Below are 24,358 nucleotides of genomic sequence, written 5' to 3' on the forward strand. Positions count from 1 at the left end.
TTCCAAACTGGGTTCCCAAGCACTCCCTCTGTGACTCTGTATAAAAGTGTTCATGAGGCCCAAGAGGCTCGCGGGCTCAACAGTCCCTCCGTATTCCCCCTCCTGTCTAACTTAAGTCCTTCTCCGTACCCTGTAGGGAATTGGTCCAAGAGGCTCCAAATTGGAGAGTTGAGCCCTGAGAACGGGCCACAGCTGCCAGAGCTGGACTATCGGCCGCCTTCCTCCACCCTGGACACCTGGAGATCCTCTGCCTGTTCCTGAGTCATGTGACCTCCAGGACATGGCAGACTACCTGTTCCCTGTTCATCCCTGGCCTCTGCCTCATGGGGTCCCCACCTGTTCACCCTGGGATCTTTCCTGAGAACTGGCTCTGGGCTGGATGTGATCTTCCCCCAGCCCTGAAGCAGCCCTAAATGCTATTTCCATTACACAGATGAGGAGAGTGAGGGGTTTGGATGCCACGTCATGCTGGGGGGGAGGGGAAGCAGAGCTGCAGTGCGCCCCATGGTGACCTTGCTTGGGCTCTTCCAGTGACAGGTAGCAGGACATAGACCCAGACTTGTGGATCTGGTTGAGGTTTCCAGCTATTTTAAGCAGGGGGACAGAGGACAGGAAGTCCGGAAGCCTTGGGATGCAGTCTGGCACCTGGTCTCAGGATAGTGGGACAGGGACCTCGCCCATGTGAGGGTCTGGGGACTTCTCCCTGTGACCGCTCTGCTACCTACAGTCAGGCACCCACGATGGCCCGATGGTGGAACAATTTTATTACTTCTTCACTGAAAGTTGAGACAACGTAAAATCCATCCTTTTAAGAGCACAATTCAGTGATTTTTAGTGTGTTTACAAGGCCGTGCAACCATCGCCACTACCTAATTCCAGAGAACGTCCTCCTCATCCCAGGAGGAAACCCCACACCCATTAGCAGTCACTCCCCATTCCAGCCTCCCCAGCCCCGAGAGCCACAAATCCGCTTTTTTAGATTTGGTAGGACGCGGGTGCCCCGGCTGCAGAGCGAGGCCTCCTGCCCTCCGCCCGGCGGGCGGCGGCTGGGACGCTGAGCCTCCCCCGCCCAGCTGAGGCCCACCTGGGGCGTCACCTCCGTGACAGCGGGGACTAGCCGCCACACGTCGCCGGCCCTCTGGAGGAGCGCCAAGAGAGGACGCGGTGCGTATTTACTGGGCGGCTACCCCGGGCCAGGAGCTCGGAATACGGCCGAGACGGAAAGGGACAGTGGCGCTGGGAGTGGGCGAGCGCACGCAGCGGGCGCTCAAAGGTCGCGGGCCGCGGGGGTTACCGCCGCTGGTGTTCGTACTGCGGCGACGCTCGCCACCGCGAAGGGCTGCGGGGCGTCCCGGCGGCGGGGAACCGAGGCTGGAGGGCGCGCGAGGGCAGCTGCGCCGAGGCCCCACCCGCGCCGCTCCCGAGGGAGGAGTGCGCGCGGCCGCGGGACGCCCCGCCTACCCCCCGAGCGCGCGGCCGCCCTGCAGAGCGAAGGGCGGGGCCTGAGGACGCCCCGCCCCCGCCCGCCCCGCGCCGCGCCAGGAGCTGGAGGAGGAGCGGCGGCGGGCCCGCACTGCAGCGCGAGCGCGCGACCGGCCGGCCGTGGACGTAGAGTGCGGCCGGGCCCGAGCGCCGAGCGGGCGTCGCGCAGGCAGACAGGCCGTGGCCGCCGTCGGATCCCGCCCCGCGCCCCGCCATGCAGTCCGCGGGCCCCGCCTGAGCCGCGGCCGCCGGCGCCGGGCGGGCTCGGGGGCTCGGGGCCGGGCCGGGGCCATGCGCGCGCTGCCCTGACGATGCCGCCCGCCGCGCCCGCCCGCCTGGCGCTCGCCCTGGGCCTGGGCCTGTGGCTCGGGGCGCTGGCGGGGGGCCCCGGGCGCGGCTGCGGGCCGTGCGCGCCGCCCTGCCTGTGCGGCCCGGCGCCCGGCGCCGCCTGCCGCGTCAACTGCTCCGGCCGCGGACTGCGGACGCTCGGACCCGCGCTGCGCATCCCCGCCGACGCCACCGCGCTGTGAGTAACCCGCCGCCCTGCGCCGCGGGCCGGGCGGTTGCCATGGCGCCGGGCGGGCGCCGGGACTCGGGGGCGCCCGGGGCGTGGGGCGGCCCCGGCGCGCCTGCACCCTAGGCTCCGGGGAGAGGCCGGGCCGGGCAGGCCGCCGGCCTGGCGGGCCTCGCAGGGCGTGGGCGCGTCCCCGGCCTCTGAAGGGGAAACGCAGTGCGGGCCAGGCCTCTCCCAGGGCGAGGCTCCAAACGCAGTGAGGTCGGCCCGACTAAATAAGGAAAACCCGGGACCGCGGCCGGTCCTCAGCCCCCCTGGCCTGGGCCAGGGCGCAGCAGAAACATCCCGGTTTCTCTGAAAGCAGAAGTATCCCACCTGGTGGGGCTCCGCAATCGCGAGTTAAGGGGGAACCCGCGGCAGCGCGCGGGGGCTGCGTGGGAGGCGTCTGAAGGGAACCCGCAAACTGTTAGACGCTAATTAGAGGCTAATAGAACGCAGCCTGGGGGGAACGCTCTGCACCTGGGACCTCTGCAGCAGGAAACCAGGAGGGAGAGAGCTCTGTCTGGGATGGCGGGCCAGGCTTCCTGGAAGAGGTGTCTGGACAGAGATTTGAAGGATGTGTAAGAATTGGCCTGATGCTGAAGGAGGAGTCTGGAGGCTGCGGGAGGCGGGGAGGAGGGAGCGGTGTGTGCAAGGCTTGGAGGTTGCATTTGGCCATGTGTGGGTGTAGGGTACACCCCACTGTGGCAACTGCAGGGGCATTTTGAGGGAGTGGGGCAGGACGAGAGGTGGGCTGCGCTCTTAATGGACCTTATGCCCCTCGTGTCTAGGGCTCTGATGTTATCCTGGGGACAATGGGTAGGTGGAGTTGCCAGGACTGGTTTAAAATGCTGAAGAGCTATTGTCAGGTTTCCACTTGGACTCAGATGGTTTGATTTGCCCAAGAACAAGTAGCGGCCAGCACATGGCAGGGCCCAGTTTGCCTGAGGTGCTCCGGACCCGGAGTTGGAATGGGGAGGGTGCAGGGGACCAGGATTTGCAGACCGTTGTCCCCTGGCTAGGGGACAGGCTCGGGGCCTGCTGATCCTCATTCCTGTGGCCCTGTGTGGATTTCTTGGGCACTTTCAGGCCCCTGAGCTGGGAGTCCCGTCTGTCTTTGGCCACATGCTGGAATCCTCTGGGGAGCATTTAGTGTCCTCAGACCATCCCACCCCGGGGATGGGTCCTGGAATTTGGTTCTGTAACATTCCCTGGGCGCCTCCAGTGTGTGGGCCCCTTTAATTAGGGGACCCGTGGCCAGTGTTGAGATGAGTTTGGATGTTGGCGGGTAGGTGGGTGAAGTAGGGTACTTCTCCTGGGTGGTCTGGATGTCCTTGGGGCTTTGTCGGGTGGAATTGGGGGTTCTCCAGGGTCAGGTGGGAGCCTGTCGCTCAGCCACCTGATCACTTAAGCCCAAGTTGCCATCCCAGCTGTCTCTGAGGTGGGAGATGGGTGTGTCGCCTGCACCAGCCCCTGTATAATCGCTTCCGATGCACCCCACCTGCTTCTGGAGGCTGTGAGTGAAGTTACCCATCTCTGGTTGGCTGGGAGCTGCTGAGGTCAGGCCTGGCTCCTTCTGGTTCTTCTCTGGTTCCCCTGCTTCCCCAGCACCTGGTGCTGAGCTGGCCTCCAGGAGCTGTGCAGGAAATCAACTGTAGAGGTGGGTCACTGGGGGGCCTGCAGCGGGGCGCAGGCTCTGGAGCCTCTTGAGCACAGTGATGGAGCCCAGGACTGTTGCTTCGTGTGTGTCCCCTTAGGCTCTGGTCTTGGGAACTGGTGGGCTGGCCCAGCCTGACAGGACAGGATTCCCAGGTTGCTGGACCCGCTGAGCTTGCGATGGGACCCTGGGAAGTAGGTAGATGGGGATCAGAGGATACCCCACACTGTCCTTTACACCCCGAAGCTGCCTCTGGGAGATTTCTGGAGGCTGGGGGCCAGGAACTGAGGGAGATCGGGCTCCCCACTGGTTCCCCAGACCACCATCTGGGCTCTGTCGGCTGCCCCAGCAGCCTGTCAACCCTGTAAGCCCTGTGCTCAGGGAGAGGGAGTTAGGGGAGTCTTCTCCTCTCCAAGGGAGAGGGACCAAGCTCAGAGAGGGCAGGGAGCCTGCTGGGTAAGGGTGTGCGTTGCCCAGGGGCCCCAGCAGCCCTGCTCTCTGGGTGCCGCCAGCGGTTCAGGCCTGGTACCTGTGTCATCAGTCCTGTGGCCACCCCTCCATGAGACTCCTCGTATAGCTTGAGGTGCCCCAGGGCCAGACGGGTATAGGGACCAAGGCTGGCCCACAGGGGACTCGGGGCCTCAGCGCCTCAGCATGCAGGATGGCCTGGGCTTCTGAAACTGAGCCTTTCCTGGGTGAGCTGGTGCTGCTGGTTAGGTGGCCTGAGAGAGGTGACGTCACTAGCAAAGGGTTGCTGTTTTTAAAGCTTCATCGTGTACCATTGGAACATGCACAGAAGTAGGCAAAGTTTTGTGCTGAACCTCATGGACCCGTTGCCCTCTGCCCTGCCCTCCACGCTCCCACCTCCGTTTTTGAACCAAATTCCAGCTCTCTCGTTCTTTGATGTATAAGCATTTTGGAGTGGATGGCCACACCGTGGTCTCCCCTAAGACAGTGGGTGATTCCCTGATCTCAGTATGTGTCCAGTGTGTTTAGCTTTTGGATTGTCTCTGTGTTTTGAGTACTTTGAATTAGGATCCAGATATGGTCCACACAGTGCAATTACTGTGCTCTGTCTTCTGACGAGGTATCCGTTTTCCCACATCTCTTTCCTTCCTCATGCTGCTTGTTGAAAGCGGCCCCAACTGGGGTCTGGGCTTGAACTGCACCTCTGCCATCACCATGGCGACATCTGGTTTGTCCCGCTGCCCTCCGTTTCCTGTAGTTTGACAGTCCAGAGCTGTGTTGTGTGGCAAGCCACATTTCAAGTACCCTGGAGGCGCTTGTGGCCAGTGGCTACTGCGTGGCACAGGACAGCACGGAGGTAGAATGTTGGTCACAGGAGAGAGGTCTGGATGTGACGGTGCTCCTCCAGCTGTGGTCTGTCGATCAGTGTCACGTGTGGCTGGCTGTTGTTGGCCACCCCCTTCTCGGGATGTGTGCTGTTGGTTTCCGTCGGTGGTCTGTAGGACTAGGTTTGGAGCAGGAACTCGATGGGGACTTGGTTCGTGGAGGGAAATATCAGGACCTTAGGGTCTTTTGTCACCTGGGGGTACTTAGGGCCTCGCCCCTAAATGACAAGAGGAAGCGAGGGAGACTGGGGAGGCTGGGCCCCCAGCATCTGCGTGGCACATGGGCGTGAGGGGAGGTGGCATCTGTGGCCGTTGGGCCCGTTGTGTGCATAACGCGTCCGGCTGTACGTGCCGCGTGTGTTGCTGCCTTGAGGACTGGCCTGGCCACAGAGGGTCCCCTCCCTGAGCCCTCGTCATCAGACGGAGAGCCTGGCTGCTGTGTGCTGCGCCCCGTGCCTAGAGTCTGTGAGGCTCGGTTATTACGGTCAAGCCCATGTTAAACCGAAGACACAGATGCGGGGAGTGGGCTGCTTTGGAGGCGCTGCCTGGACGGACCCCCGGCGTAGGTGACGCTGCAAGGTCTGAGGGAGTGCGTGCCAGGCGGGGACAGCCTGGAGGGGTCTCTGAGGCTCGAGGTGACGGAGGCGTGGGAGAAGCAGGCGGGGAGGGTGGCATTGAAAGGTCCCCGATAGAAGTGGCAGGGAACACTGGCTGCTGCGTGGAGATGGGTCTCGGGAGGATTGGCGCCTCCCGCGTGCCCAGCTGCTCTCCCCTCACGTTCCCCGAGCTGCACGGTGTGGCCGGCCTGCACTTGGAAATCAGAGAGAAACGCACGTGTAGCGCTGGTTTCCCAGTGGGACACGGAAGGCTGAGTTGCCAGAGCTGTAGACAGGAGGGCACCTGCCAGCTTCTGGGTGCGGTTGGCCCCCAACTGGGCGGGAGGGCGAGTGGGGAGGCCTTGGCTGCGTGTGCACACTTGGGTGCTAGAAGGGACCGACACCAGAACACCCACAGCGCCAGCAGCCAACCCTCGGGAGCCCAGCGGCGCCCCGGAGCCGTGAGGGCGGCCGCCTCTGGGGATGGGCCCACCTGCAGGGGCGAGCATGTGCAGGCCGTTTCTGTGATGGGCGCCTGCGGCCAGAACGTAAACGAAGGGCGTCTTACACACGGTCGATGCTGATGAGATACGCGGCCCAAGTGAAAATGGGTGAAGGATCTGAACAGACGTTGTCTCCAATAAAGACGCGGGTGACCAGTGAGCACGTGAAAAGATGCTCAGCATCCGGCTTTCAAGGAAACCCAGATCAAACCGCAGTGAGAGGTCTATCACCAAAGACAGGTCATAGAACGTGTTGGTGAGGACGTGTAGAAGCTGGAACGCTCACGCACCACGGGTGGGCGTAAAACGGGGCGGCACATCGGAGAGCCATCTGCCAGCTCCTGGAAAGATTAAATGTGGAGTCACGGTAGGAGCCAGCATTTCTGCTCCTGGGTGTCTGTTCAAGAGAACTGAAACCCGTGTCTACCCATAAACTACCCACGGTAGCAGAGACGTGGAAGCAGCCCCAGTGTCTGGCAGCAGACGAGCAGATCCACAGAATGTGGTCCGTCCACACGGTGGAGTACCACTCAGCCATCAAAAGGAACAAAACCCTGGCACCTGCAACAGCCTGGATGCGCCTTGAAAACATGTTCGGTGAAGGAAGCCAGACTAGAGGCCCCGTGTTGAATGATTTCACCGGTAGGAAATGTCCAGAACAGGCAAATCCACGGAGCCAGAAAGCAGATTAGTGTTTTCTCCAGCTGGGGTGGGGGATGGGGTTTGGAGATGACGGCCAAGGAGCGTGGGGTTTCTGTTTGGGGTGATGAGAATGTTGTGGAATCACACAGTGGTGATGGTTGCACAACCCTGAGAAGATGCTAAAAACCACTGAATTGTATACTTCACAACGGTGAACCTCAGAGCATGTGAATTACATCCGAATTAAAAAACAAATCTCTGAAGAAAAGAGCGGGGGGGGGGTGCACCCCCACTCCCCACCACTGTCTCGTCCTCTCCCTCTGTGTTGCCATGTTCTGGGCTCCTTGCTAAGCCTTTTCTGTCCTTGATCTCTCAGTGCCTTGCCATAGTGCTGTGGGGTTGGAACCACACTTGATGCGTTTCACAGACTGGGAAACTGAGGCTTCCCGAGGTGGAGTCACTTCCTCAGGTCACATGGCTGGGGAGTTGTGGCAGAGAAGTGATTTTGTCAGCACGTTCTGGAGCAGAGCCCTGGAGCTGCGCACGGGGGCCTGGTTCGACGAGGTGGCAGTGGGGACATCTTTGAGTGGGATTGAGAGGGACTGGGTGGGATCTGGGCTCAGCTGCCTGCTCGGCCCTGCCCTGCACAGCCCTTGGGCCCAACTCCCTCCTTGGACTTCCCTTGGCCATCCATGCTGTGGTTCTTCCCGCTGACTTCCTGCCTGGTTCTAGGAGGGAAGCGTGGGGACCCAGGAGTCGGGACTCTGGCCCTAAGTCAGACCTAGGTCACGTCCCAGCTCCCCCATTTTCTTTTTTTTTTTTTAATTTTTTTTTTTTTAACATTTATTTATTTTTTAGACCGAGAGAGAGCATGAACGGGGGAGGGTCAGAGAGAGAGGGAGACACAGAATCCGAAACAGGCTCCAGGCTCCGAGCTGTCAGCACCGAGCCCGATGTGGGGCTTGAATTCACAGACCGTGAGATCATGACCTGAGCTGAAGTCGGACGCTTAACCGACTAAGCCACCCAGGCGCCCCCCAGCTCCCCCATTTTCTGCGTGACCTTGGCTGAGTCACTCAGCCTTCCTGAGCTGTAGTGTCCACACCTGCAAGGCAGGCACCTTGAATGGATGCCCTCCTGGGGTTGTGGGCTCGTCCACAAGGCTTGGTGCTGAGGCCACAGTGATCGTAACTGCTGCCCAAGTGGCCCTCGGTTCTATTCCCCCATGTTCTTGGAGCCTGTTACTTTGTCCTCAAGCACCGGCTGCCGGAAAGTGGGTCCTTGGGACCCGCCCGCTGACAGACAAAAGCCCGAGGAGAGGACCCCCGGAGCACATGTGCTGGTGACTCAGATCTGAGCACATTGCTCAGACCCCACGGCCGATGAGGCAGGCACAAGGGAGCCCCAGCAGCCGGACCCTTGCACACCCTCAGCACCCACCGTAGGGACGCCTGGTGTCCAGAAGCCTTCCTGCCGCCCTTGGTCTGACCTCGGGGGTGCCTTCCACGCAGGGTCGCGCAGCGGTGGGGATTCGTGAGGCCTGGTGTGCTCCTCTGGTGTGTGGATCTCAGTTTTATGCATTTGTGTTTTTGATGCATTCGAGTACAGATTCGTGACACTTGGAAGCTTGGAGGTATAAACAGAATGTGTGAATTCTCGTGGTCCCCTTGTTCTGTGACCTGGGATGATGTGGCGCCATTGAGATCCAGGGCCACGAGAGCCGCTTGGCACCCTCCTGCTGCTTGCCTGTGGTCACGCACATGGCACAGCCTTGTGATCTCCCTTGGGCTAGCAGTGTAGGTGCCCGGTGTTGGTGAGACTCGGGTTCCCTTTCCTGCTTCCCTGCAGGCTCATCTTGTGATTCTCCCCCGAGACCAGAGTGTCGTCTCCTGTAGGGGCCTCCTCCTCCTCTCTCTCTCACTCTGCCTTGGCCCTGAGCAGTGAGTCTCTGGCCACTGTCCTATCACAGCTGGCTGGGTGGCCCTGCGGAACATGGGTCCTGCCCCCACGGGCTACCCCTGGGACCGGGGGGGGGTACTTCTCCCACCACTTGTGTTTCCCCCACGGCTCTTGAGACCCTGGCTCTCGAGGGAGACCCTGGCTGGGCTTTGGTGTCAAGTAAGGAAGCCATTTTGGATGGAGATGCACATTTTCCTTTCCAGAACACTCTGCAGTGGCCAGCGCCAGCAGTGGGAACCCAGACGGGCCCAGCCCGCTGAGCACTCTGGAATGAAAACACCCCGTGTGTCCTGCCGCTGTCTGGGGTGGTGGCGGCTGTCTGGCCCCGGGCACACTGGGGCCTGGCCCTCCGAGTTGGGTGCCTGTGTGTCTCCAGCCGGCCAAGGCGGGGCTGTGTCCACGGGGTGGGCCGCGTGCAGTGGGGGCGCCGGCCGAGCGTGCCTGCAGTCTTGCTGCCGAACAAAACGCAGCTGGAAAATGCAGCTCACGTCCTTTTTTCCCGGAACACCTCGTTCTTTGTGGCTTGGCAGCCGTCTCCGCCAAGGGGCCCGGTGGTGCCCAGCCGCCCGTGCCAGGGAGGGGGCTGCATCTGTGGCCAAGGTGGGCAGGGCTCTTTCTCTCCCTGAGGTGCTGTGGGCCCCGGCCTGGACAAGTGTGGTGGCTCCGGCTTTAGCAGCCCCCCGGGCCCTGAAGGCACGGACCTTGCTCCAGGGTGCTGGGGGCCACCCTGGAAAGGGCTTTGTCCTGAGGCAGGGCCAGAAGCCAGCTTTTCCTGCTGGTTTAAGCAGGGGACGAGGGCCAGTGCTCAGGGCAAGGCTAACAGCGCTGGCAGCCTCCAGGTTCTGGTGCCTTCGCACTGCTCTGTAACCCTGCTGTCAGGCTGGTTTGCACGGTCGTCTGTGCCCAGCAGCCGAGTGGGTGATGTCTGTGTCCCTGGAAGGCCAGAGGCCACATGCCAGCTCCCCAGCCAGAATGGGGAGGAGCCCGGCTGTTCTTGTCCGGTCTTTGGTCTTCCGACTCTGGGAGGTGATGGTGGGCGTGGCGGTGAGGAGGGTGGCCTCCCAGAGCCCCAGCACTACCACCTGCGGAGGGGATGGTGTGTGCTCCTGGCTGGCTGTGACAGGTCTGGATGTGGTACCCAGGCACAGTGCCAGATCTGGAGGGAGGCTGCTTCCCCCCCCACCCCCCCACTTTACTGGTCCTTTCCTCCCCTTGCCCAAATTCCCAGCTGTGGGTGGAGGGGCAAGCTGGACCCTCTCCTGGGCAGCCCTGCCTTGTTAATGCCCTGAAGGTGGCTACCTCTGGCGAATTGAACTTGGAACAGCTCTCCTCCAGAGGATGTCTTTCCCTTCTAGTGTGGGGGACACCCCATACCTTCATCTCCTTTCTGCAGGTCAGAGGCCCCCCCCCGCCCCCACCCCCATGCCCCAGCCCAGCCTGTGGTCCCAGGGCTTCCTAGGCCAGCAGCATCACCACCCCAGATACCCGTGTCCTGTCCTGGTGAGGGTCCACTTGTGGGAGGGCAGAGCCTGGGTGAGGGGGCCCCATAAGATGCTGAGAAATGTGGGCCACTTCCTGGATCTGGAAGGTTCCCTCGGCAGGCCTTTCCTCCTCACCTTGGGCTGATGCCCTGGGGCCGGAGGGGCCCTCCCTGTCCCTTCTCCTCGGAGAGCCTGCCTCTGCCCCTCCCCCGCGGGCCCACTCGGCATGTTTGTCTTCAAATCCGCTCCTTCCTAAACTTGAATTCATTAATTTAAACATCATCATTTCCGGTCCTGGAAGCCAGCCTTGCTCACCATAAATAGATGCAATGAAAACAGAATGAGGTTATTACACTCAAACTGGCTCGGGTGCTGGGCTCCCAGCCGCCTGCCCCCAGTGCTGCTAGTGAGGCGGTGGGGGGGGGGGGCGGTGGGGACCAGGTCCAGCACTCTGGCCTCTCCCCTTGTGCCTGGGCCTGGCTCCTGAGGGCGGGAGGGGGGCATGCGGGGTTCTTCCTTGCTGGGCTGATGAGACCTGTGGGGCCTCCGGGGAGAGGACAGGCCAGCCCAGGCTGTGTTTCCAGGAGGCCTGTGAGGGATGGAGGGAGGAGCACGGAACCCTGGGCGTTGGATGGGGAGTGGGGTACCTTCTCCCCCTCCAGCAAGGCCGTCCTGTCCTGCCAGAGGGAGGAGGCAGCTGCTGGCTCGCAAGGAGTGGGTTACATAACCTCTGCAGAGGCCCCTCCAGAGCTCATTCCCCCCCCCCCCCCCCAAGCCCTGTTTCCAGTGCGGCGGCCAGCGCAGGGGTGGGGGTGACAGGCTGGGGCCTGGCACTCACCCCCGCCGCTGACCACATGCGTCTGGAATGTGCAGATGTTTCCTTGGGGGCTCCGGCTGGCCCCCAGACCACGCCCAGCATCTGGACTGGGGAGCGGGCACAGGGGCCACTCCTCTCTTTGGCAGAGGAGGAAACTGAGGCTGCTCAGGGCTGTGGGACAGGGTCCCAGCTTATCCCGGGCCTCTGGCTCCTCCACTCTAGAAGGGGACTGCTCTGGGAGACCCCCCAGACTCAGGAACTCTCAGGACGTGCTGACTGTGGCCATCGTATCCTCAGGCTTCCACCTTCACGCACCCTGACCCACTCCACTTTACCAGTGCTGCCCCTTCTGTTCTCTCCCTGCCCCGCCCTGCCCTCCCCAGCCTGGGATGTGAGCAGGGGCGGGTCGCAAGTGCTGAGCCTTGTGTGCAGACGGCACAGGGGAGCTGCCGTGGCTCATGGGATGGGGTCCTTCAGCAGCTTTTGCCGGCACTTCCAGCTCCGTAGTCGAAGCAGGGATCCCTCCACTAGGCTTCTGCTTTGAGCAGGAAAGATCAGACCCAGACATACAGGGACATGCGGTTGGATGCCTGAACCCCAAGGCCCGAGAGAATGTTTGGTCTGGAAAGCGGGGGGAGTCAGGACCACCCCGGCACAGGGGGACAGACTGGGCTCCCCAGTGACTGCTGGGTGACTTTGGGGGAGGAGAAGGAAGGCCAGCCTCTCGGCCTGATCCCTGGTGCCTGGGGAGGTGAAATGTGTCTTGTGCTGTCACGGATGTGTGCCTGCCCCCTGGTGGTGTGTGTGTCCCCAGGTCACCCACCTCCTCCCTAAGCTGGCCTGACCCCTGCAGCCTGGGCCTTGGGGTCCCTGGAGGTTGTTTGTGTGGGCCTCGGAGGGGCCGGGGAGTGTCTAGCTGGCCCAGAGGGTGGGCCCTCTTTGCCCCAAGACCTCTTAAGGGTGCTGTCCGGCCAGGCTACTGGCCCTCCTCCCAGGAGGGGCCGGACACTGCTGTGCTTGGCTGTGCTGGGCCCCTGCAGCAGAGGCTCCCTGGGCGTGCTGTGTCTCCCCCTTGCATTGCAGGACCCCGGTGTAGGGGCAGGGTGTCAGACTGTGATGATGTCACCGGGGATTGCAGCGGAAGTCCTAGCGGCTGGGGGGTTGGAGCAGGGCTGGTGTGAGGCCTCCTTGGTGTTCCCCCCATAGCAGTGATGGCAAGAACAGATGGAAATGTGGACAAGTGGCTGTTTGGGACCTTGGGTCTGTGGGTTCCTTTCAGTTTCCTCCTTCTGGCGTCCCCCCAGGGCTCCCCCTCAGGGTCCCTTCTGCTCTTCCCATCCCTGCCAGTGCATACGGTCATTGTGGCCTGCCCCACGCAGATGCTCCCACATCTGGGCAGGCTGGGGGCTGGGGCTCAGGACCTTTGGTGTGGCACCTGGCTCCTGTCCTGGTTCTGCCCTTAGGGTATGGGACCTTGGCCAGCAGGGTCCCGGGGAGCCTGCTGGTGTTTTCTGTGCACTGTGGGCCAGGCTCGGCCCAGGTGAGTGCTGGGGTGGGGGAAGGGGCTCAGCTGGGGCCTGGAAGGCAAGGAGCACGTGGCCAGTGCCCGTGACTGTGTGACCATGACGGTGGGGCCTTCCGCATGTGGGGGAAGGGAGCCTCAGTGGGGCGCGCTAGGCCAGGCAGAGCTGGATGGAGGACTTAACTGGGCCGAGGATGGCCTGGAGCCACAGGCCAATGAGGCCAGGGACAGTGGTGCCCTGACAGGCCAGGGTGGGTGCTGGCTGAGTGGCCTGGGCCCCGGGCTCGACCTGCCCCTCCCACCCGCTGCCCTGGTTTCTCAGGCACCACAGGCGGCTCCCAGCAGCTGCCACTCATGATGGATTTTCCAGAAAACGGGATGTGGAAAAACATTGTAGGGATTTTCCTTCTTTCTTTCCTCTTGTGCTTGAGACCCAAGCTGGGAAGCTCTCCTGGGAACTATCACCCCGTGCGCCACCATCCCTAGGTCGCATCTGTCTGGATTGTCTCTCTCCTGGGACTGTTGGTTCTCATGCCGCCGCAGCCTGATTGTCCCTCAGAGGCCCAGGCCCCTTGCTAGCCTCAGTTCAGACATCCGGGGGTCCGTCTGTAGGTCTCATGGAAGTTTCTCATGGCACAGCCATTGCCACTGCAGAACTTCGTAGTTGACCAGTGGGTGTGAGGCCGGCTGTGTCTCCCTGGCCTCCCAGCCTGCCCAGCCCATCCTGGGAACCACCTGGCAGGGTCAGGCCTCTCCAGTCTTGGAGTTCCTGGGACCTACACGAGCAGGGGTGTGTGTGTGTGTGTGTGTGTGTGTGTGTGTGTGTGTGTGTGTGTGTGTGTGTGTGTGCGCGCGCTTTTCTCCTCCCGCCCGTGGGAAACCGAGAGGCTCGCTAAGGCCAGCACCTCATCTGGGGCACCTTGTTGGGACGGGCAGGGCTCTGGCCTTGAGCCCATTGTCAGTCACAGTACACCTCCTCAGGGTGGAGGAGGCCTTGCTGACCCAACCTGCTCTTCGGTGGGGCTCCTGGCCCCCCATGCCACCCGCCCTTGTGTCTGCTCCCCTCTGAAGCCCCCATCCCAGGTCCCCTCGGGCAGTCTGTCCTTTTCTGCACGGAAGTCTCCACACCCCGTTTCTTGTCTTTCAAGGGCAGAATGAGTATGGGAAATGGGGGGTGGGGTGGGGGGACTTGCCTGCTCCCAAGATTGAGACGTTACCAGGGCATCTGGGTAGCGCGGTCGGGTTAAGTCCCCGCCTCTTGACTTCATTCAGCTCAGGTCATGATCTCATGGTTGGTGGGATCGAGTCCCGCATCGGTCTCTGTGCCGACAGCGCAGAGCCTGCTTGGGATTCTCTGTCCCCTTCTTTCTCTGTCTCTATCTCTCTCTCGATGAATAAATAAACTTAAAAAAGACCGAGTTGTTACTGTGCACCCCTTTCCAGCCCTTCCTTTGGATCTCCGTTTGTCCAGTTGCAGAGAGAGGGGCTGCATTTTGCTCCTGGATTTTTCTTGCCCCTGAGGGAGCTGCCCCCGCCCGGCGGCTCCAGGCTCTCTGACTGTAAAGCCTGGTTTGCCCCACAGGTGACAGGAGGGGCTCTGCGGCTCCCCTGGCTCCTGGGGGGGGGGGCGGCAGTGCTGCCCTGTGAGAGGGCTCCAGCTGGTCCTGCCATTTCCTAGGCCCTTGTTGGTTGCCATGAGATGCTGTGTGGCCAGCGGGTCTCCACGGTGAAGCAGCTGTCAGGGGCCGTGGTGGGGGTCATTTCCTCAGCCTGGTTCCAGATGTGGTTCCTGGCATTGCAAGCCAGGCAGGGGTACTGCTCCAGGCATCCCAGCCTGCAAGGTCCCGGGACTCTCCCCTTTCTCTGTGTTTTTGGGGGCCTGTTTGTATGGAGGCCTGGTCTCAGCTGCCACTCAGTGCCTCGGCTCCTGGGAGGACCTTGATTTCACACCAGCGTGTTCTGACTAAGGTCCTGCTGTATTTGGAGCAGGCCGGGGAGAGCAGGACCCGTTTCAGAGGGTGACTATTGCGAGCTGGGTGGGAGCCAGGCAGGTGTTGAGGGATGGGGTGTCTGGACCGGGCTGTGGCTGGGGTAGGCGGGAGTCTTGAGCGTTTTAAGGGCTGGGTTGGCAGGACCTAGGAATGGTTAGGCTGGGAGGAGGCATCAATGGATCCCTGGCCTCTGCACAACTGGGTTGTCACTGGGGGCAGGGGTAGGGCTGGTGAGAGGTGTTCTGGGGACCTCAGAGGGCGGGAGGTGACATCTGGAAGGGCAGAGGCTCTGCGGGTGGGAGGCCCAGGTGTCATCACTTTGGAGGCCGTGACCAGGGTCTACTCAGACATATGTGAGCCTGAAGAAGGGGTGAGGGGAGCAGTGGAGCAGGTGACCAGAGGTGTTCACCAGGTCAGGGTGGTCCGTGGGTCTCTGTCCCAAGAAGTGGATGGGCAGGGGCCACCGTGGCCTCCACCCCCAGGCCAGCCAGGAATCTTTGGATACAGAGCGTGTTGCCTGAAAGGCTTTGACTCTCCTGGAGGAGTGGGGCCAGCGTCGCCAGCACCAGGGGTCACGGTTCTGAAAACGTTCACAACTTGGATAAAAGTCTATCGTGCTGTTTCCATTGGGGTGTCTCCAATTGTTACCCACAGGGAACGGTTTTTCCGTCTGTCTGTGACCTCTGTGTTTCTCTCACTAATTTCATGTTCTTTAAGTCTTTTTTTCCCCTGTAGTCCTCACCGTTTATTAGCAGTGTGTGTGCTAATCAGCTCGTTTTCTGATTTTATTTATATTCTCTGTGGAGGTTGCATGTTTTTCTGTAGTTGGATCATCTGGCTCGGATGTTTTTTTCTGCCTGCCCTTTCGTGCTGTGAAGAGTCTGTCGCGTCCTCCTGTATTCTTTCAGTCTGTTGGGTTCTAGAAGAGTGTCACCTTTAACTTTGGGTCTTGGTTTTGGTTTTTGTTTTTCCCCCACTGCTGAGACGTTCCCCTGTCACATTCGATTTTGAACCTCCTGGGGTTTATTGAGGTCAGTCTCTCACTCCTGGTGGCTAGTGTTGTCTGTGTTAATCTTGTGTCCTTGAGTGGACTCTTGCAGGGTCACTATGTCTCCGGAGGGCCCAGCACACGCAGCTCGGTGTAGCATAGCATAAACCTACGTTTCGCGGTGATTCTTGCCCGGTGATGCTTCCCGTTGAACCTGTGTACTGCCGTGTTCTTACTGGGGTCCTGTTAGCCTTGGGCTTGGCTGCGTTCCACTGGCATTGCTGTGCTGTGGGGTTGTCCACCGGGGTCTCCTCCTTTCATCGGTCTTTGCACCCCACTGTGCCTCAGGGCGTTTTGAGACCATCTCCTTCCTGGAGCCGGCAACAGCTAGGCCCCTGGCCCTGGAGACCCTTGGGCTGCCATGCTGGGCCAGGGGGCAGGGGACTGGTGGGGGCAGGGTGCAGATGGCGCACTCAGGGCTCCCAGCCTTCTCCTGCTCCTTTGTTTGGATCCCATACCCCGGCCCCAAGTGTAGTGAGTGGGGGGTGGGAGGCTGCAAGTTGTCCTCTGGGGGTGGGCCTGGGCCTGGGCCTGCGCCTGCTCCGTCTTGTCCGGGGCTCTGGCGCTGATTTGTGGCCGCTCTGCTCCTTAGAGACGTGTCCCACAACCTGCTCCGGGCACTGGACGCTGGGCTCCTGGCGAACCTCTCCGCACTGACAGAGCTGTGAGTGTCCCCTCTGGGGGGGGGGGGGGGGTCAGGTGGTGGCTACCTGTCACCGTTTCGGTTATGGGGGCTCCCATCAGACACTGCTGAGTCCCCCTTTTCTTCCAGGGACATAAGTAACAACAAGATTTCTACTTTAGAAGAAGGATTATTTGCTAATTTATTTAATTTAAGTGAAATGTAAGTTGTGGTTTTTGGTGGGTGTTGGTAGCCAACCCTGAGGCCCCCAGTAACCCTCCCTGCCGTCCTGCCCTGGCCTCCGGGCCCACTCCCATTTGAGACCAGGCCCCGAGGGCTGTTTGCTCGCCTGCTGGAGCCCTCCGAGGGCCCGGCGGGCTGCCACAGGGGTGGTGGGATGCTGTGTGTGTCGGGGCGCCCCCGGCCCCCACTCCCTGGGGCGAGGCCAGTGCAGACTTCCTCGAGGGCCCCTCATCTGCCCTGCCGACTCCTGAGCGCCCGGCCCTGCGCCTCCTGCAGAAACCTGAGCGGAAACCCACTGGAGTGTGATTGTGGTCTGGCGTGGCTGCCTCGCTGGGTGGAAGAGCAGCGGGTTCGCGTGGTTCGGCCCGAGGCGGCCACGTGTGCCGGGCCCGGCCCCCTAGCTGGCCGGCCCCTGCTCGGCGTCCCATTGTCAGACAGCGGCTGTGGTGAGTATGGCTGAATGTGACCAGCTCGGTCCTTCTCTGTCGGCTAGGACCCCATAGGTGTTCCAGGGTCACCGGCCTGGGGGGTGGTGGCAGGTGGGACTCTGGGAACAGAGGCACCTGGGCAGCAATTGTGGCTGCTCAGACAGACCAGGTCGGGGGTCAAGGGAGCAGTGCAGGTGGGAGGAGGGGAGGGTGGTGAGTGCCAGGCGGGGGGGGGGGGGGGTGGCGACGTGATCTGGGGTCTAGGATGGGGCACAGACACCGTAGGGGTGGGGCCTGCCTGGGGACCAGCCTAGGGTGGGGGCAGGGGTGCAGCAAGGGCGGGGCCTGACCAGGACCAGGCTCTCTGCTCTGTCCAGGTGAGGAGTACATCGCCTGCCTCCCGGACAACAGCTCCGGTGCCGTGGTGCCGGTGGCCTTCTCCACTGCCCACGAGGGCCCGCTGGCACCCGAGGCCTGCGGCGCCTTCTGCTTTGCGGCTGGCTGGGGCCTCGGGGCCCTCTCGGACCAGGGCTGGTGCCTGTGCGGGGCGGCCCACCCCCCCAACGCCTCCTCGGCTTGCCTACCCTTGTGCTCCAGCCCCCCGCTGCCCCTCGCCCCTGCCTGCGGGGGCCCCACCCTCCTTGAGAACGTCTTCCCTGCCTCCCCAGGGGCCGCCCTGGTGGGGCCTCCAGGACCCCTGGCCTCTGGCCAGCCAGCAGCCTTCCATGTCACTGCCTCCCTACCCGTCAGCTCCACACACTGGGACTTTGGTGACGGCTCCCCTAAGGTGGATGTTGCTGGTCCTGCCACCACTCACCGCTATTCCCTGCCCGGCCACTACCAGGTGACAGCCGTGCTGGCCCTGGGGGCTGGCTCGGCCCAGCTAGGGGCCAAGGTGCAAGTGGAGGCGGCCCCTGCTGCCCTGGAGCTCGAGTGTCCAGTCTCGGTACTCAGTGATGAGACCCTCAAGCTTGGCGTCCGAAATCGTGGTGGCTCCGGCCTGGAAGCCACCTACAGTATTGTGTCTTTGGGCGAGGAGCCAGGTCGAGGTGGGTGCCTTCTCGCCCCCAGGGGCTGGAATGCGTGGGGCAGTCCTGGCTGGGCCCACACTGATGCCCCCATCCCTGCCTGCTGACTCCCCAGTGGTGCATCCGCTCTGCCCCTCGGACACCGTGATCTTCCCCGGTAATGGGCACTGCTACCGCCTGGTGGCCGAGAAGGCCGCCTGGCTGCAGGCACAGGAGCAGTGCCGGGCCTGGGCCGGGGCCGCCCTGGCCATGGTGGACAGTCCCGCCGTCCAGCGCTTCCTGGTCTCCCAGGTCACCAGGTACCTGCCCCCACCCCCAGACAGGCTGTGAGGTGGGATCCCCGATTGCTGGGTCGGAGACAGAGCCTAAGTCTTGAGGAGGATCAGGAGAGGTGGGGGTGCTTGGAGGGGCCAAGGCCGGCCGGCCGGCCTGAGTGGGGCCTGGGAGCCCTGCTCATCCGACACCATCTCATCAGCGTTTCAGACACAGATGTGGAGGTACGGGTAGGGTAGGGGATGCATCACAGGTCCCACGTGCTGCCCACCCCCTGCTGTCCCCTGCCGAGCCCCTCCTGGCAGGGGCAGGGACAGTTCTGGTGTGACCATGGAGGCCACCCACGCACAAGGAACCTCTTGGATGCCTTCGTCCCCCCAGGCCCGCGAGGAAACGTGCTCTCCTATAGCAGGCCTCGCCCCTGCCTCTGCTCTCAGCACCTGCCAGGGCTGGGAAGGGAATGGAGGCTGGACGCCTGCTTCTCCCAGAGTCCCTGTTTGGGGAGGTGTCGATTGCAGTGTGGATCGTACCCTGGACATCCTCAGTGTCCACCAGAGGAACTGGAGGCCCAGAATGGTCCGGGCCCTTGCCCAGGGTCACTCGGTTAACTGGCGGTAGCCGGGCCCCAGTGCCTGGCTCTGACTATAGCACCTCACTCCTCTCCGTGTACCATTGTTTGTCCCCGTTCCTGACCTTGTGTCTATCAGCGCAGTCTCCAGGAGGGCTCTCCTACCTTGTCAGAGCTGTGAGGAATAGCGTTTGGGGAGCTGATGTTCAGGCGTCTTGCTCCCCAAACGCAACACCTGGAGCCTTCTCACAGAATAAGCGTGGGTGTGTGCAGCCGTTGGCCACATTGAGGCCTCTCCCGGCAAGGAGCCCTCAGCTGGGCCCCTGGCCCCATGGGCAGGTGGGGGTGGACACTGCCACCGCCTTGCTTGCCAGGTCCTTTTTCTGAGCCTCGTTTTTCCTCGTCTCGAAAGCGGGGGCAGGGACAAGGTCTCACCTGAGGGGCTGCTGTAGGGAACGAGGAAGAAGCTCCCAGAGAGACAGGGCAGATGGAGGGGTGTCTTTGGAGAGCCCCCCCCGAGTGCCCTGTCCCCCCACCATCTGCCTGCAGGAGCCTGGACGTGTGGATTGGCTTCTCGGCTGTGGAGGGGGCTGAGGCGGGCCCTGCCGTGCGGGGTGAGGCCTTCAGCCTGGAGAGCTGCCAGAACTGGCTGCCTGGGGAGCCGCACCCTGCCACGGCTGAGCGCTGTGTGCGGCTTGGGCCCGCGGGGCAGTGCAACACGGACCTGTGCTCGGTGCCCCACAGCTACGTCTGTGAGCTCCGGCCTGGAGGTGCGCTTGGGGCTACCGGAGGGGCTAGGGGGCACCTTGTGTCCTGGACCAGGACAGCTGCCTCCCTAAACGATGAAAGGTCTCCTGGCCGCCCTGGGAGCTCCTCCGCATGGCTGTCCCGCCCCCCGCCCCCCCCCCCCCCACCCCAGCCCCCAAGCACGCAGTGTTTCCCGGCTGCCCCAGGACAGTCCCGTCTCTCACCCAGGCTCCTTCCTAGCTGCTCAGTGTCGGTTTGGTGTTTGCTGAGCACCTGTTGTCCCAACCTGAGCCTGCACCAGATGAAGCAGACAGAGGGGGAGGGGGCTGGGGGGGCTACCGACAAGTGGCTCAGTCCTGGGTCTGGCCCTGCCTGGGGCCCGCGGACACCCTCTTCCTTGGCCCGCGACCAGCACCTTACTGTACACGCGCTGTCCCAGGTCCTGTGTGGGATGCGGAGAACTTCCTCGTGGGAGCGCCCCCTGGAGACCTGCAGGGACCCTTGAGTCCCCTGGCACAGCAGGAGGCCCTGTCAGCCCCCCAGGAGCCCGTCGAGGTAGGCTGACCCCAGGACCCTCCACGACCTGATCTGGAGACTTAGCCTTGGCCTGGCTTTTGAGTGTCTCTGAAAAGCAAGCTCTTTTTTCTGGACCTTTAACGTCCTACCTGCCGAGCAGAGACGCGCAGGAAGCCCACTGCCGTGCACAGGGGAGAGGTACCCGCCCGGGTAGCTCAGAGAGCTCTGAGTGCTCCTCAGTGTTTTCTCTGGGTGTTTGTGGATTTTTAAAAAACAAGGTCAGGGTCCTGCTGCCCACAGATGGTTTTGACCTGATTTTTTGTCTCTAGTGACCGTTAGCCACAATGTGAAGCCCTGTCTGGGCTCCTTCCCCTCTGACCCAGTGGGTGCTGGGGTGGTGGGATGGCGGGGGCTGGGGTCTGTGGAGCTGAGCAGTCCCCCTTTCCCCAGGTGATGGTGTTCCCCAGCCTGGGCCTGAGTAGAGAAGCCTTCCTCATCGCTGCCGAGTTCGGCACTCAGGAGCTCCGCCGACCCGCCCAGCTGCGGCTGCAGGTGTTCCGGCCCGAGGGAGGAGCAGGTGGGGCTCCGTCCCGTTGGGGCAGTGGGGACCTGTCTGTGCCATCACGTGTAGTGGCTCCTTGGCTATTGGACTGCTCTCCAGCCTTGAGATGCACAGAGTGGGGTCTGTAGAGAAACCGACTCCTGCTCGGTGTTGCCGGGACTCGCCTGAGTCAGTCAGCTGGCCTGGTGTCAGGAGGAATAGAGGAGGGATGGTGGGGGTGGGGTTGGTGTGCTGCCTGGCAAGACCTCGTGTCTCCCTGGGGTGGGGTGTCCCTGACTGGGGCCCATTAGCAAGCGGGGGTCCCTGACACCCCTCCTCTCCTTGCAGGGGCCCCAGGACATGGCGGGGAGCCTGAGAGTGTGTCCCTGGAGAGCCAGGCTCGGCCGGTGCCCGCGTGCACCCCAGAGGGACGCTGGTGCCCCCAAACTGGTATCCCCCTGTCACCGGACACCCTCTGCCGGCCCCGGGCCTGTGCCAATGCGTCCACGTCAGGGCCAGGGCCCCCTGGGACCTCCTGTGTGCTCTGGAAGGAGTTTCTGTTCTCCGTGCCGGCAGGCCCTCCCACCCAGTACTCAGTACGTGTGCTGGCCCTGCTGCCTGAGACCTGGGTCTCTCCCTGAAGCACAGACAGTACACTCTTCCGCTTGGCGCACCAGGCCCCTGCCTTTCTCCGGCTTTGTCCTTGTCCTTGCTCACCCCCCAGCATGAGAAGCTGCCACCCGGGCCCTTCTGCTTGTCCTGCCCCTGCCTGGCCCGCATCCTGGCCCTCTGCCCTGCACACGGCCCATCCCTCTGAGCCTGTCTGTCAGCCCCCTCCATGAGGGCCTGGGGGAGTGAGTGAGTGAGTGTCCGAGAGCCGGGCCCCTGTGGGTGTGAGTCTAGATTACCCCAGGTGGATCCCGCCTGCCTGCTGGAGCCCCTGGTCCTGTGCTCCCTTGTAGCCCCCCGCCCTGCAGCGTCCCGCTGTGAGGACCCGATACAGCCTGCCTCCTTCCTGCAGGTCCCCTTCCAGGGCCAGGACGGCCCCCTGCTCCCCGGTGACCTCGTCACCTTGCAGCACGACGCTGGACCAGGTGCCCTCCTGCACTGCTCGCCGGCGCTCGGACCCCCTGGCCCTGAGGCGCCGTACTTGTCCGCCGTGGCCTCGGCCTGGCTGGCCCACCTGCCCGCCCAGCTGGAGGTGGCCCCGACTGGCCCCGCCTGCGCCCTGCGGCTGCTCGCCGCCACAGAGCGCCTCACCCCTCTGCTCGGCCTGAGGCCCAACCCGGGGCTGCGGCGGCCTGGGCACTATGAGGTCCGGGCCACGGTGGGCAACAGCGTGTCCACGCACAACCTGTCCTGCGACTTTGATGTGCTCTCCCCGGTGGCTGGCCTGCGTGTGGCCCATCCCACCCCCCACGATGGCCGCCTCTATGTGCCCACCAACGGCTCGGTCTTGGTGCTCCGGGTAGACTCGGGCACCAACGCCACGGCCACGGCCCACTGGCCTGGGGGCAATGTCAGCGCACCCTTTGAGGCCGCCTGCCCTGCCCCGGTGGCTGCCCTGGTGCCCAGCTGTGCTCTCGAGGCCAACACCACCCTGTTCTCGGTGCTGGCCCTGCCCGGCCTCCGTGAGGGCGAGCACACGGTGGAGGTGGTGGTGGAGAACAGCGCCGGCCGGGCCAACCTCAGCCTGCAGGTGAAGGCCGAGGAGCCCATCTGCGGTCTCCGGGCCACACCCAGCCCCGAAGCCCGGGTGCTGCAAGGCGTCCTGGTGGTGAGTGAGACGGGGAAGGCGGCCCGGGGTTGGTTTCTGGGCAGGTTCTGTTCTTGGGCTCCTCAGACCGGTGGTAGTTCCCGAGTTAGTGAGGAACCACCTGTCAAACAGCAGCTCTGAGCATCTGCGGTGTCTCCCACGGCCCCTGAGCAGCTCTACCCTCATGGAGCCTGAGTGTCGTCAAGGCTGCTGCTGTGTTCCCATCATGCTGAAGGGAGTGCTTTTGCGGGGGGGTGGTCCTCATGTCACCCTGCTGCTGTCAGTGCCATACCTGCTGCTCGGGGTGTCCCCTCACGCCCTCCCACACACGCACAGGTCAGCCACCAGCTCTACGGCCTGCACGCGGGCTGTCAGAAGGGCCGTCTCTGACCTCAGCTCCCTCCTCACACCTGTTCTGCCAGCTGACTCGGGTAAACACCCAGAACCACGAGGCCTCTTGAGACTCCCGTGCCTTCCCAAGCAGCCTGTGCTGAGACTGTGGGCCCGGGCAGGAGCCCAGGGACAGGGTGCACGGAGACTCAGATGGTGGGCTCTTTCTGTCCCTGGTGCTAGATCACTTTCCAGACAGGAAGCCGGAGGAACTGAAACGTCAAAGGGCATGTCAGCCCATAGTCCTATGACACGTGGCCCCCTAGGCCCCCCACCCCCCTCCCCCTGCCCTCCACCTCCTGTGGTGTCTGAAGTCTTGGCCTGGGAAACCCCCTGGGGAGGTGTGTCCAGGTGGTGGAATTCTGCTTAGGGCAGAATTGGGTCTCCAAAGCCCCAGCGCCGCCCACACTGTGCCCTCCCTGCAGAGGTATAGCCCCATGGTGGAGGCTGGCTCAGACGTGGTCTTCCGCTGGACTATAGACGACAAGCAGTCCCTTACCTTCCACAATGTGGTCTTCAACGTCATCTACCAGAGCGCTGCTGTCTTCAAGCTCTCGGTGGGTGGGCGGGGCGGGGCCGGGGCCGGGGCTGGGGCCGGGGCTGGGACCGGGGCTGGGACTGCCATGCTCATCTTGGCCTTCTGTTCCGCTTTGCTTCCCGAGGACCCCTCGGCTGGCCGCGGGTGAGTGCAGGGTGGGGTTCTGCCTGCGCTGCTTTGGGCCTCTTCGCCACCCGCTGGCAGCCCACACACTGCTACCTGTCCCCACAGCTGACGGCCTCCAACCATGTGAGCAATGTCACCGTGAACTATAACGTCACCGTGGAGCGGATGAACAGGATGAGGGGCCTCTGGGTGTCTGCAGTGCCACCCGTGTTGCCCCCCAATGCCACGCTGGCACTGGCTGCCCACGTGCTGGTGGACTCGGCTGTGGAGGTGGCTTTTCTGTGAGTGCTCCTGGTCTGGCGGGCAGTGGAGCCAGCCGAGCCCTTGTGGGGCTGAGGCCCGGCTCTCCCCCAGCCCGCCCCTCCTCACCTGCCAGGAGGTGGCGGGTACATGGGACCCTGGGAGAGGGGAGCGGCTGCAGCCGGGCCAGCGTGCTCCCACTCTAGCCTGCTCATTGCCTGCCTGTGGCCCGGCAGGTGGACCTTTGGGGACGGGGACCAGGTGATTGGCCAGTTCAAGCCTCCCTACAATGAGTCCTTCCGGGTGCCAGACCCTGCGGTCGCCCAAGTGCTGGTGGAGCACAATGTCACACACGCCTACGCCATCCCAGGTGAGTGCTGGGGCCCGCCACCCTGCCGTGGGGACAGCCCCCTTCTGCCCAGTCGGGGTTGGTGGCCTGGGGCCCTTAATAGAGTGAAAGAGTGGTGTCCGGGCCACTGAGCCCCATGATTCAAATCTCTTGGGCAGAAACTGGACCTTCCTGGCCCCTACTCAGACCCACTTTTGGCTCAGAAGGGAGTTACCTTTTATTTTTAAAATTCCAGGAGTGTCACACGCAGAATGCACAGTGATCATTGGTGACCCCACCACCCTTGCCCTGCACTGACCCTCTCTGTTCACCAGGGAGGGTCTGCTCCCATCTCATTTATGCCCCAGCCCCGCGTCTTGCCCTCTGCTTGTGGCACCCTGTACTGGCCCC

At 62.8% G+C, this 24,358-nt stretch overlaps 1 protein-coding gene across 2 annotated transcripts in view; it reads left to right on the top strand.

Moving 5' to 3' along the window:
- Window positions 1-1,793: 1,793 nt before the first annotated feature.
- The window catches only part of PKD1 (polycystin 1, transient receptor potential channel interacting), a 43,808-nt gene continuing 21,243 nt past the window's right edge, over window positions 1,794-24,358 (top strand). For both annotated transcript variants that reach the window (XM_047838116.1, XM_047838117.1), the window contains exons 1-14: window positions 1,794-2,008; window positions 16,196-16,267; window positions 16,376-16,447; window positions 16,745-16,914; window positions 17,274-17,945; window positions 18,040-18,223; window positions 19,315-19,535; window positions 19,952-20,067; window positions 20,479-20,605; window positions 20,918-21,165; window positions 21,591-22,346; window positions 23,141-23,272; window positions 23,485-23,660; window positions 23,856-23,989. In XM_047838116.1, coding sequence (XP_047694072.1) covers window positions 1,794-2,008; window positions 16,196-16,267; window positions 16,376-16,447; window positions 16,745-16,914; window positions 17,274-17,945; window positions 18,040-18,223; window positions 19,315-19,535; window positions 19,952-20,067; window positions 20,479-20,605; window positions 20,918-21,165; window positions 21,591-22,346; window positions 23,141-23,272; window positions 23,485-23,660; window positions 23,856-23,989 — 3,295 coding nt within the window. The remainder of the gene's footprint in view (window positions 2,009-16,195; window positions 16,268-16,375; window positions 16,448-16,744; window positions 16,915-17,273; window positions 17,946-18,039; window positions 18,224-19,314; window positions 19,536-19,951; window positions 20,068-20,478; window positions 20,606-20,917; window positions 21,166-21,590; window positions 22,347-23,140; window positions 23,273-23,484; window positions 23,661-23,855; window positions 23,990-24,358) is intronic.

This window comes from Prionailurus viverrinus, chromosome E3 (genome assembly GCF_022837055.1).
Source record: "Prionailurus viverrinus isolate Anna chromosome E3, UM_Priviv_1.0, whole genome shotgun sequence".
In the NCBI taxonomy this organism is placed as follows: domain Eukaryota; kingdom Metazoa; phylum Chordata; class Mammalia; order Carnivora; family Felidae; genus Prionailurus; species Prionailurus viverrinus.